This window comes from Trifolium pratense, linkage group LG3, assembly GCF_020283565.1.
Source record: "Trifolium pratense cultivar HEN17-A07 linkage group LG3, ARS_RC_1.1, whole genome shotgun sequence".
NCBI lineage: Eukaryota > Viridiplantae > Streptophyta > Magnoliopsida > Fabales > Fabaceae > Trifolium > Trifolium pratense.
Genome location: NC_060061.1, coordinates 7,244,339 through 7,257,847, shown reverse-complemented (window position 1 = coordinate 7,257,847; position 13,509 = coordinate 7,244,339). Strand labels below are relative to the sequence as shown.

The following is a 13,509-nucleotide window of genomic DNA, read 5'->3' as shown; positions in this document are numbered from 1 at the left end:
CAATTACCCGTTTATTGTGGTAATTTTTCATTAAGTTTAAAGTGGTTTTTTATTTTTTTTTGACTATTTTTTTTGTTTACAATGAGTTGTAAATCGAGCCAAAGACCTATAATATATTAGTAATATTACTCAAACCTCTCATCATTAGACCAAACATAGTGACTATGCTTTCCTCGACTATAATAACTACTCCATTAAGAGATAGTGAATTGTTAATATTTAGCACATTAAGTTATTTCTATGATGGACAAAAACTAAATTTAGGTAAATTCTAATATGAACTACTTCATCAAGTGGTCCATGATGGACCAATCATGAACAACATTATAACAAATACGAATTTTACAAAATCCACCGTTAAATTGAAAGTTTATATCATATAGATCATTCATAGAAAAATTTAGAAAAATTGAAAATCATTTGATATGTTGTCGAGACACATCAAGATTAACGGTTTATTAAATAACGTAAATCTTGATGGGTCTCAATAACATATCAAATGATTTTCAAAAAATTTTAAAAATATTATGGATGATCTATACGATATAAACTTTCAATCTAACAGTGAATTTCATAAAATTCATATTCGGTAGATCACTTGTCCACGGTAGACCACTTGTGAAGGTGATCCACCGTAGCATTAGCCCTAAATTTAACAACCTCTTTCAGTAAAACTGATACTATCAAAGTGACATTGTGGAATATTTAGAAGAGCCACAATATCCTCAAGCAAAAGCAATACTCACGCAAGAATAATTTTTAAGCAAGAGCAACGATTAAAGATAATTTTGGCTATTAAATTCTAATTTTATTTCCACTGTTTTAAGATAGAATTTTGTTTATAAAATTGTAGAAATTCTAACACAAAATACTACTTTAATACTATTAGAGATGGTGAACCCGTAAAGAGAATATGTAATGTAACACCTATTCTCACATATGTTTACGTAGTTACTACATAAACCGTCCGATTAAAAATTAATGTTCGAAATCATAAACAGTTATTTTATTAATATATAATTCAATCCGTCAGATCTCTATTTAACGGCTGAGATGCAAACAATATGAAACTGCGTGTGGGATGGTCTAATAACTATAAGTAAAGATAAAGTAACACGATGAAACTCAAAAATAGTTATAACTTATGAGATTAAACACTGTCATTACAATTACAACTAGTGTTTTAGAAACTCAAACCGTGATAATAGATTTGGTAAAAACAGAGTCACAATGCTGAACCGCACCTCTGTTGACCAGTCTTCATTCAAAGATTTCAAAGTATTCATGACATTATATAGTGTACAAACTAATCACAACAAACCGTGTTGTACTTGTACTAATATGAGAGACTCAAATCAGTTGGTGTGGTTCACATTCAACACACTTCTTGAATGCACACATACTGTTTGCAAGTTTGCATCACTGAAGAGCTTTATAATCAAGAGTAACCTTCTTGAAAATTTCAGAGAGTGAGAGTGAGAGTGAGAGAGAGCAATGGATTCATCCCCTTCACCTGATATTTACATCCCAGACCAATGGACTAAGGCTGCAAACTTCATTCTATCAAGCTCAAGACCTCCCATCACATTCATATGTGGACCTGCAAACTCTGGGAAAGCAACCTTCTCCCGCCATTTACTTAATGTACTCTTCACCAAATGTAACAGAGTAGCTTATCTTGATACCAATGTTGGCCAACCTGAGTTTACTCCTCCTGGTTTTCTTTCTCTAACCATTCTTCATAATCTCACACCAGGTACATTTTTACATGTAATAATGTAACAGATTAATTCGTTCATTTTCTATATTATGTTATTCCGAATAAACCACAAAATTCATTAATGATTTTTGTAGGACACTTTCAAATAAGTATGTCAGATTATGAATATTTAAAAAAGATGAGGGATCCGTTGACTCCAGGAGTAAGTCTCCATGAGATCTTTGAATTCGGTTTTCAATTTTTATAAAAATTTGTGGAGTTAACTTACTCAATAAGATCTTTGAATTCAACGGTTGGATCGAAGAAATAAAATGCCGATATCGAGTTATTAAGCGGAATAAGTCAATCGAGACTTACTCCCGAGTCAACGGATCCCTCCTCTTTAAAAAATATTTTATTAATATTAGTCTTTATGAAATTTAGCGACCAAATTATGTTGTAAATAGTAAGTGGTTAAAATATAGAGATCTAATTGATAATAAAAATTGTTAAATATAGAAACCAACCTGACAGTTTAATAATCTCAAAGACCTATATGCGAGCGAGCGTCATAGTAAATCAAGACATGTGGTTTACTCAATGTTATTCATACCAAATATTGACTCATAACTTTTCTAATATTTTTTTTTTACTGTTTTAGATATGACGATTCCATGCCTGAAAACACCAGAGAGGTATGAACTATGAAGTGCTATCTCATCTTAATAATTTGTGAACTGAATCTGTCTTTTTGGGGGAGTTTTATTTATTTATTTATGTTGCTTTGAATTTGAAATTTTTGACAAGGTTGCTACTTGTTAAGTTGTGATGGCACATAATCACTATTCAATAGATACATGTAATTGCAACGTAAAGTTAGGCACATTTGTATTCTTTACTTGTTAGTTAGGTTAAGATACGGGTGTATCACATGCTTCAGATTAGTCTCCGAAGAAGTAGGCTAGTGATATGAGTTGAGACACTGAAGAAGTATTATGTAAGATATATTAGATTCATCAAATAACTGATTGTTGAGGATATTATATATTGTAACTTTTTCCATGTGATCTTGTTCTAGTCCATTTCATTGTTGAAGACTTCTATAAACAGTGAAGTGGATGATACTTATTCTAAGATTTGTAGGACATATTAGATTCTGTTAAGTGTCCACCAATTCATGTCTTAATTGAATGAGCATGATTACTAGATATGGATTTGCTTGATTCACTTTCGGTCATTATTCCATAACAGATCCCTTTTCTTTGGCGATGTTTCTCCTCAGAGAGATCCGTCAACATACATAAAGTACATACGCTCCATTTATGATTATTATCAAAAGGAGTATCGCACCTTTGATAAGGGAGGAAAGTCTTCTAGGATTCAGATGCCTCTTGTAGTGAATACTTCTGGCTGGGTTAAAGGTAAGCTTATGTCTGTCCAGTTATTAATTCGATTCCTTTTTAACGTCCATTTTTATCGCACATAAACTAAAACTACTGCTTTCCTGGACTACTAACTATATATCAATTATCATGGTACTCATTCTGTGGGTTTTGTCTTGCATTTCAGGTGTTGGCTATAACATGTTAGTGAACATGTTAAAATATATATGTCCCACCCATGTAGTTAAGATTGGCATATCCACTGAAAATATGAATTTGCCTGCTGGAAAATTCTGGTTAGGTGGGAAACATGATGGAACAATATTGATGGAGATACGTGCTGCTCGTCAGGACTCATTAAATGGATCGTAAGCCCAAATCTTATAAGTTAGACTTTACAGCAGCTATTTTGGGACGTTATTTTTAATTTTGTTTAGACAGTATTATACTAGAATAATGAATATCCCTATTTGTTTCCCCAGGGGGCTTGCTCAGAACAATGCTCGTCTCGTGCGTGATTCACGACTAATGGCTTATTTCAGACAGTGCCTTCCTAGTGATTCAAATGTTTCAACTATCAAGGAACTTGCACATTCCTTGACCTCTCACTGTCCTTATCATGTTCCCATTGCAAGCGTAAAGATTCGACATGTTCATCGTAAGGTTGGTTCTAATGTTGCCTATCATCTCTTCTGATTCTGTCTCATGACAGAGTAAATTTTTTGACTTCATGACAGCCTCTTCACTCAAAAGTTGTGTGTGTCAAAGTCTAACCCTTCCTAATCTCCACATTGGAGTCTTGGTACCAAGCTACGGCTACCCTTTATATACTTGGGTTTGAGGCATTTCATTCACTTTGAATTTGAAATCTTTATTAAAAATTTAAATATTGAATATATTATGTTTTTCAATAGAGTATTGAATAAATTTCAACAATATTTCTTGTATTTATTTATTTTTATAAACATTTTATATGACCTAGGAATATTTTTGTAGGTCCCAAGCTCTCAAACATTCCACAGCCTGAATGCTAGTATTGTTGGCTTAGCAGTTGAATCTAAAGGACCTGGAAATTTACCCTGGTGCCTTGGTCTTGGTAGGTAACTTGGCTAATTTCCAAATTCCAAAATTTCTCTTCATATCTTGCTATGAAATAGAGACTCTCTGCGTCCACGATCCAACATCAACTTTAACTCACGGTTGATATATCTCAACATATTCCTCTAGGCTCTAGTCTTCCGATCTTTTAATGACGAGCACACATATCATACAACCATCAGATTTTCTAGTTTTTATGCATTTGGGTAATTCTAAGCATCATTATTATTAAGACATCTTGATTTCTTGTGATTCAGGCATTGTGCGGGCCATTGACAGTGTCAAAGGCATACTCTATGTGATTACACCAGTGCCATTTGATTCTCTGAAAAAAGTTAACCTCTTGCTACAAGGTTATATCCAAATTCCTACTGGTTTATTGCAGGTAAGAAATTGTTTTATTATTATGTACATTTTTTTTACACACATTAAATATACTTTTCCAACACCTTAATGCCCCTAACTTAGGTCACAAGCAAGCGTTACCAAGCTCGGCAATTGCTTTATGTACATATGAGTATAAGATTGAGGGATTGGGTTTTATTTTTATTTATTTATTACTATTATTATTACTATTACTATTATTATTAGTTCTGTTATATAATATTAATAATAATATCATGAATCACCATTGATGAATGCATGTACTGATATAAAAATAAAAAAAATCTTTTCAGGTCTAGGGATGCATATCAGTATCACCTTACATGTCAGCAAGTGTATTTTTCATGAGTCAGCAAAGAGAACACCATTATATTAACAGTCTAACAAGATATTAGCAATCTCTCCATTGTTATTATTATTGTAGTAGTTATTATTATTATTATTATGAACTAGGCTGACAATGTTACCGTGGTTTGAATTTCAACTCCTCTATTTATGTCTGTACGACTATTATTATTTCATCTATCTATTTATAAAAAAGAATTGCACACATGTTAACATTTTTTTAATATAAATTATACGACACAGTCACAAACTTTTGATTTGTCGTATAACTACAACTCATAATAATTATATTAACATAGATTTTTTTTTATTTTTTTTTTTACAAACTACATGGATTTTAACTTGCAGTTCCACGTTTGAACATATATTGTGTATAAATTTTACGGTTAAACTCTTTAAAAATGATCATGATGTCATATAAAAATACTTATTTATTTTTATTTTATACATTGCATATAACAATCAATCTCTACTGTCCACAATTCTCAGCAAAATTGATAGAAATATCGAAATTGCTAGTGTCGGACGTCAGGACCGAACCCTAGTCACTTCACTTTGTGTGTGTGAATTTTCAATGACTTTGCATTTCGTCTATCAACCAAAAAAAATAAAAATCAATCTCTACTTCTTTTTACCAATCATATTATAAATGTTGTATGTATACAATGAATGATGAATACTTTTGTTTTAGAACTACTTTTTTAGTTATGAAAAAAAGAAAGTATTAAAAAGTTGTTGTCTTGGGGTCGATTCAATGATTAGTTTAATAACAAGCCTAAAAAACTAGTAGTAAGTTATAGGATACTTTAAAACCTCAATAAAAAAAGTCAAAATTTTATAATTACAACGAGTTAAACTAAATTGATAAATCAGACTATCGTACAATCACACACTAGTTAATGATGCGATGAGATAAATTTTATTTTCATCAATGCTGGCTCAGTCGAGTCAAGTCCATATCATTCAATTGAGATCAAAAGGTCAAGAGCTCAATCAAATTCAGTAAATTACTTTTTTTTACTAATTCGGAGTAAATTACTTTAAAAAGTCAAAATATGGAATTTTTCTAAGATTTAGGAATCGTTTGGCCCAATTTTTTTTAGAGTTTATGTAATTTTTATATATTATTATAAATTTGTTAAAGTAGTTTATGATAAAATAGCTTATAAAATTACAATTTTCACCAGTATGAACTTATAAAATAGCCTAAAAACTAATTTATATTACATAAACTATTTATATAAGCTTTAAAAAAAGCTGAGTCAAACAAGCTCGTAAGACAAACAAATTTCAATCAAGTAACTAATCCAAATTTATGAAAACGTGTCAAGAGACAAAAGGATAAAGCAGAGTAAAGAAAATGAGTGGCTGGTGAAGTTAACAAATTGCAGCTTCTCCTTAGAACTGAAGCTTTTGATTGAGTTTAGTAGGGTCAGTCAGTGACAAGGACAACCCTCTTGGCGGTGCTTCACTTTCTTCAATTACCACCTCAACAATATCTTACTTCAGATTCATTTTTCTATATTAAGCAACCCTTTTTTTATTTTAACATCTTAGTATTAAAAAAACATCCAAATCAAACATTTTAACATTCATAGTATTTCTATGTACTAGGAGCCGTTGAAGCTGGCAATTTCAATATCCCCATCTGCAAAAAAGCAAACTTTATTAAATAAATAAATAAATTATTAAAAGAAAAAGAAACTCTTTGAGAAAGGAAATAAAACAGCAAGATTTTGGGTGGCACTTGAAATGTTGAATGTCTTTAGGGTTTATCAGTGCATCCTTGGTTTCGTCCTCGTCATCTCCATCTTTATTTCCGTTTTTCCAGGTTTCTGATTTTTTAAGGTTTCTGTTTTTTTTTCTGTGTTAAAGTTTAATTATATCTTTGATGTGTTTTTATAAGTTTTGCTTGTTTTCATCAATTCTATTTCTTTGAACTGAGATTGAAATTGGGTTATGTCAGCTGAATTAGTTTTTTTATTTTTTATTTTTTTGTTGCAGGTCGTTCATAACATTCTTGCAGTTTAAATTATAATAATATAAGGTATGATGCATTTACTTTAACATTTGTCTAAGGTCAATTTTTATATTCTTATGGTGGATGATGATTATAATAGAACAAAATTACAAGTCTTGTGATATCAATTTTTTTTATGTATGTTATAGATAAATTACTTTTCGCTTCTGTTAACGGTTAGCACGGTCTAGAGTTCCACGTTCGATAAGATGTGGTGTCTGAGAAAGTGTTTATAAGACATTTGTCACTTTATAAGGTGGTTTTAACTTAAATTTTAAGATGATATCAGAGTCTATCTAAGATTTGTTGGATAATCTGCTATCAAGTCACGCTCTAGATGTCCAATCCTGAATGTGAGAGTTGTGTTAGATCAAACCAAAATGCTAATAAGCACTTAACAGTCTATTGCAATATGAAACCCAAGCTTTCATATGTTTAAAGGTAGTTCACATTCTATGGTATTCAAAGGCAAAAATGTGTACTTTTCTATTTTGTATTCGACAGGAACAATTACGATTTAGGGTTGTATTTTTTCACACACACACAAGTGAGAGTTTATTAGCAAAATCCAGTAGGCATTTGATATATATAGGATGTAGAAAAAGCTTCAGTTGTTGCAGACGTAGTATCAGTACATTAGCTATTTGTAACTGAGAGTGTATTATTAACAAATGAAATGTGGTTTCTACTTTACTCTTTATTTTCTATTTGATTCTTAATCTTAAATGTTTATGCAGAAAAAAAGATGGCAGCTGAGCTAGTCAATGCTGCAACAAGTGAGAAACTGTCTGAAATTGATTGGATGAAAAATATTGAAATCTCTGAATTAGTTGCTCATGATCAAAGGTACCCCACAATTTTTTTTCTCCCTTTGTCTCACTCCATATTAGTATCTATGATTTTTTTTTTTTTTTTTAATTGATCATGAATGCCCCAAAAGTAAAACATGATGAAACTAAACTCAATTTTTTTCATTTTTAATTCTTACCTTTTAGATTTTTCTTATGGCACTTTATGTTGATATTATTTTGTTTGTTTTGGATTTGAATCATATTCATATCTATGCTCTTCACCTTACCCTACCACTACTACCCTTACCACTTGAACTATGCCTAATTGGCTAAATGGGTATTTCTTTAATATTTGAAGATAATCCTCATGAATGATAATTTTGTTTTCTTACTCCAATCAATTGCATTTTCCATATTGTCATGCCAAATTGTATATTTCTTTTTCATTTAAACTGCATTATTTGTGTTTGTCACTTTGGTTTATTTTTCAGAAGGAAAATTTAAATAAGCATATGGTTAGTTAGCAAATAACTGACATTTGGTGCTAACTTAATTTGCAATTCAAAATCTGTTATTCATGTTACTTGTTCAACACTGCGCCTAGGTTGATGCCTGAGCCTGGCTGGCCATTCACTTGATTATGAACTCAATAATATGCTAGAATATTCCAAGGGCTCTGAGTGATGTTGATGCTAATACCGTCATTTTCTTCTCTTAATGTTCAGGAAAGCTAAAGATGTTGTTAAAGCTATAAAAAAGAGACTTGGTAACAAGAACCCCAATGCTCAACTCTATGCTGTCATGGTGAGTACAATGACCTTATTATGATTTATGAAGTAGTATATTTAAAGTTTTCATGTGAATTTTCTCAATGCTTGTTTGGGTTTACTTATTTGAGCTTATCTACAGCTTATCTACTGGCATATCCACCTGTGAGATAGTTTGGAAGAGTTTATTGGAAACAACTTATGACATGTCTATAAGCTGTTTTTAGTTTATTTTCATAAGCTAGATGGCTGATAAAAACAATTTATAATTTATATGAAAACAGTTTAACTTTATTTTACCTTTTGTTATAGAGATAGCTTTATACATAAGCACTTATATACTGTTGCTTATGAAAACCTAGGCACTTAATTAAGTTGTTTATCCAAACAAAGCCGAAATTATTTTACCTGCACCCAAACTTAGGTGAAGATAGTTTGCTCCACATATTTTTCATTGTACCCGTAACTGAACATTGGTTACTTGACTTTCTTTTCTTGAATTTTTTACCTTGTTTGCATTCCTGCACTGTGTTCTACTAACTGATATTTCATCTGTTGTTTTTTAGTTGCTGGAAATGTTGATGAACAACATAGGAGATCCTATTCATCAGCAGGTGGTTGATGCAGAAATTATTCCTATTTTTGTGAAAATTGTAAAGAAAAAGGTGATTTTTTTTCTAACCAGAGACTATTTTGGTATTGTCTGTTGCCAATGTTGATTTTTCCTTACTCTCTCTTTGGTCTTTTTCTTTGCCTGCAGTCAGATTTGCCTGTCAGGGAGCGAATATTTCTCCTACTAGATGCAACACAAACCTCTCTTGGCGGTGCTTCAGGAAAGTTTCCGCAGTATTACAAGGCATATTATGATTTGGTGGTAGGTGCATATATGTAAAGTACAGCCCTGAGATTTGCTTTTGGTTGCAATATAAGCTGTTTGATATATAAGGCTTTTTGTCTTAAAGCTCATGGGTGGTCTGAAAGTATTACGGAAATCCAACATTGATGGTCTTTCAATTTGCTTATGAACATATTTTTCGAACATGTTTTATACCCGAGTTAGAGATGGCTATGATGTTTCTACTTCCCTTTGTATATGATATACAAGTTAGAATTTTTCCTTAGTCAATACTTATTTGTTTTTTATGTGCTCAATGCTAACGTTAAATTGTGTTTGACTTTTTTACAGAGTGCTGGGGTGCAATTTCCTCAAAGAGCTCCAATTGTCCAATCAAATCGTCCTAGTTCACAATCAAATAGGACTGATAATGTACCAAAAAGGGCGCAAGTCCCACTTAGACATGAAGGGGTTCCTCAAAAGGCAGAATCCAACACTGTGCCTGAATCTAGGTGATTATTGCTTTCCAGTTTTAGTAAAAATTGATGTAGACCAGGTCTTTCAAAAACCATCGAGTGGAAATAACACTTTCCTTCACTTAGTAACTAAATTGTTACATTTTATTTTATTAAAATGATCTTTGGAGTCCATTCTTTAACTGGATGCATCGAAAAGGATATACTATGATAAGAATCATTATTTATTTGTTTTGGGGATGGAAACCGGATACTGAGATTTATCCAAATACAATAGCTTTTATTTAATGAAGTAAATGGAGATTAGTTTGAAAATCTATCTTCGGTTTGGTACTTTTTCTATGTTCCTTTGTGTGTTTGTGTGTGTATTTTAAATACAGAAGCATGGACGATTCTTGATCTGTGGACCTCTTAACTGATCTGAATGATTAGTTATCTATGAACCTTTCTTATTCTGCAATTGTGTTTTGCAGCATTATCCAAAAGGCCAGTAATGTGTTGGAAATTCTAAAGGAAGTCCTTGATGCTGTTGATGCCAAACATCCTCAGGTTAGCCAAGGATCGGTCATAATAAAACTAGAACTTCACACTCTAAGAATATGATTTGCATTTTATCTTGATTCATACTGGATACATTGATATGTCTCGTGATGCTTCTCCATTCAAACAAAGTATTAGATGATCTCAAATTTGTTTTGGTTCTGAGTTTGAATTGACAACAAAAAATAATGTTGGGAGGATAAAAGGCAGTGCTTAAGATAGTGATAAAAACCGCATAGTAACTCTCTTTAGTTAAAAGAATTAACATCGAAGTATCACGAACTTGTTCAAGATTGTACAGCTAATGAGGCATGTGCTGTCAACTGGAAGGATTTTGACAAATGGCTATGTTGCTCTCTTAGTTTTTATAATTGTTAAACAAAATCCCCGTGATGTACTTATGAAACATGTGAATTATTTTCTAGGGAGCAAGCGATGAATTCACCCTTGACCTTGTTGAGCAATGTTCATTTCAAAAGCAGAGGGTAATGCATCTTGTGATGGCTTCTCGGTAAGGCTGCTTTAAATTTCCCTTTACTGCCTACAGAAAATACAATTTGTTTCATTTCCAGACTTAAATATGTTTCCCTTTTTCTTGGATTTTTTTTGTAGAGATGAGAGGACAGTTTCCCGAGCAATCGAATTGAATGAGCAGCTTCAGAAAGTTCTAGAGAGACATGATGACCTTCTTTCTAGCAAAGTTACAACAACTGTGAATCACTTTGACCGTGAAGAAGCAGAGGAGGAAGAAGAACCCGAACAGTTATTCAGAAGGTGACTTGCTAATTATAGAACACGCTAAATTTATCCCTTTTAAAGAAGGATTTAAACTTGGTATTTGAGTATTCATCTCTAAATGACAAAAAATGAATTATACTGGCAGATTACGCAAAGGAAAAGCTTGTGTGAGGCCTGAAGATGAAGAAACTGAACCTCGGTTCCCTCAATTGAGTTTGCTTGAAGAGAGACTCAACCGTCCACTAATAAGACCTTTGGAACCATCTCAAGAAGCTAATGCTCGTCATGTACCTGTTGTAGTTTCTCCTCCAAGTTCAAAACATGATGAAGAGCTTCCTCCTGTTGCAATTCCACCGCCACCTTCAAAGCACATCGAGAGAGAAAGATATTTTCAGCATAGTAAGGACAGTGGCACTTTGGATGGCCACATCAGAGGCCTTTCTTTACATAGTCGCAATGGCAGCAGCTCGCAGAGTGGAAGCTTTGATTTTAGCGAGTGATTTCTCCGTTTAACTTTGTTTTTGAATTCTAGATTTTACCTTTAAAATATGGTGTTGGGAATTTAAGTGTATTGAGGTTGGTAGAGGGTGTGAATTGTAAGTATGCTTCAGTTGGTAAAATAACTGTAATAAGGAGCTCTCTTGTGATAATTGACCACGACTTGAGGTTTTCTACGTTCCGGTTGCTATTGTGATTGATAATGCTTTTCTTTTCTTTTGCCAGGGAGAAGTAACTATATTTTCTTCTCTCCACTTAATATTCTGTGAAAACTGAATATATTATTATATTTCAAGTTATGAATAATTTACAATCACTAATGTGTTTATATAGACTATTCTAATCTAATGGGCTCATGGGCCAAATACAAATTACTAATAGAAGATTACTCCTAATAATAGAATATTTACTATTTATTTACAACACTCCCCCTCAAGCTGGTGAATGAATATTTATCATTCCCAACTTGGAAACAGTTCTTTCAAAGTTATTGCCGTTCAGCCCCTTAGTTAGAAGATCTGCAAGGTTGCCTTGGGAAGAGACATATGGAGTGCAAATTAGACCACTATCTAATTTTTCTTTGATGAAGTGTCGGTCAACTTCAATATGTTTGGTCCTATCATGTTGCACTGGATTATGAGCTATGCTAATAGCAGATTTATTATCACAATAGAGTTTCATTGGTTCATCACTCTTTATCCTCAAGTCTTCCAAGATGCTTTTCAGCCATAGTAATTCACATATACCTTGTGTCATTGCCCTGAACTCTGCTTCAGCACTAGATCTGGATACCACGCTTTGTTTTTTACTCTTCCAAGTCACAAGATTTCCACCTAAAAAAGTGCAATATCCTGTAGTTGATCTCCTATCCACAATTGACCCTGCATAGTCAGCATCAGTATATGCTTCAAGTCCCACACTTCCATTTCGTTCGAACAAAATTCCTCTACCTGGAGTTCCTTTCAAATATTGAACAATTCGGAGTGCAGCTTGTAGATGAATCTCCTTTGGTTGGTGCATGAATTGGCTGACCAAGCTTACAGCAAAAGCAACATCAGGTCTAGTATGTGATAAATATATTAGTTTGCCGACCAATCTTTGATACATTTCCTTATTAACTGCAACATCTTCTTCTGCATTCCCCAACTTTATATTTGGATCAATTGGTGTACATGCAGGCTTGCATGCTGTCTTGCCAGTCTTTTGCAAAAGGTCGGTAATGTATTTTTGTTGGGATATGAAAATTCCTTTCTTAGAGTGAGCCACTTCTATTCCCAAAAAATACTTCAATTTTCCCAAGGTCTTAATCTTAAATTCCTTGGCTAAGTGTTGACTTAACATTTGCTGCTCCTCTTCATCATCGCTTGTTACGATAATGTCGTCCACATACACCAATAACACTGTGACTCCCCCTGACTTAGAGTGTTTAACAAATAAAGTATGGTCTCATTGACTTTGTTTGAAGCCCAAACCAACCATAACTTTAGTGAATCTTCCAAACCAAGCTCGTGGTGATTGCTTTAGTCCATATAAAGCCTTTTTTAACTTACACACGGTGTTGGCAGCAATATCTTCACGATATCCAGGGGGTACATCCATGTAGATCTCTTCTTCAAGTTCTCCATGAAGGAAAGCATTTTTTACATCAAATTGCTGCAAGTTCCAATTGTAATTAGCTGCTAAAGATAATATCACCCTAACAGTATTCATTTTTGCAACTGGAGCAAATGTCTCAGAGTAATCTATTCCATAAGTCTGAGTGAACCCTTTGGCTACCAATCTTGCCTTGTACCTCTCAATAGATCCATCAGCCTTGTATTTTACAGTGTATACCCATTTGCACCCTACAGGTTTCTTTCCATTTGGTAGAGAGACCAATTCCCAAGTATTGTTCTTATCAAGTGCCTCCATTTCCAAATCCATGGCTTGTTTCCAT

General features: G+C 33.0%; 2 protein-coding genes across 3 annotated transcripts; both read left to right on the top strand.

The window, feature by feature from the left end:
- The first annotated feature begins 1,170 nt into the window (after positions 1–1,170).
- Positions 1,171–5,035, top strand: LOC123916073 (polynucleotide 5'-hydroxyl-kinase NOL9-like). Its single transcript, XM_045967417.1, has 8 exons — positions 1,171–1,756; positions 2,361–2,394; positions 2,951–3,120; positions 3,269–3,449; positions 3,564–3,744; positions 4,078–4,177; positions 4,437–4,564; positions 4,857–5,035. The coding sequence occupies exons 1-8, from the start codon at positions 1,495–1,497 to the stop codon at positions 4,860–4,862; spliced, it is 1,062 nt and encodes a 353-aa protein (XP_045823373.1). The 5' UTR covers positions 1,171–1,494; the 3' UTR covers positions 4,863–5,035.
- A 1,177-nt stretch (positions 5,036–6,212) lies between these two features.
- LOC123916072 (TOM1-like protein 5) lies at positions 6,213–11,749 on the top strand. 2 transcript variants are annotated; one of them, XM_045967415.1, is made up of 11 exons: positions 6,213–6,739; positions 6,913–6,955; positions 7,666–7,774; positions 8,445–8,523; positions 9,053–9,151; positions 9,247–9,360; positions 9,673–9,833; positions 10,271–10,346; positions 10,763–10,848; positions 10,950–11,111; positions 11,221–11,749. In XM_045967415.1, exons 3-11 carry the CDS (start codon positions 7,674–7,676, stop codon positions 11,573–11,575), a joined length of 1,233 nt encoding a protein of 410 aa, XP_045823371.1. In that variant the 5' UTR covers positions 6,213–6,739; positions 6,913–6,955; positions 7,666–7,673; the 3' UTR covers positions 11,576–11,749. The 2 variants fall into 2 exon arrangements, with proteins under 2 accessions (XP_045823371.1, XP_045823370.1); XM_045967414.1 differs by having other exon boundaries at positions 6,258–6,756.
- The last annotated feature ends 1,760 nt before the right edge of the window (positions 11,750–13,509 follow it).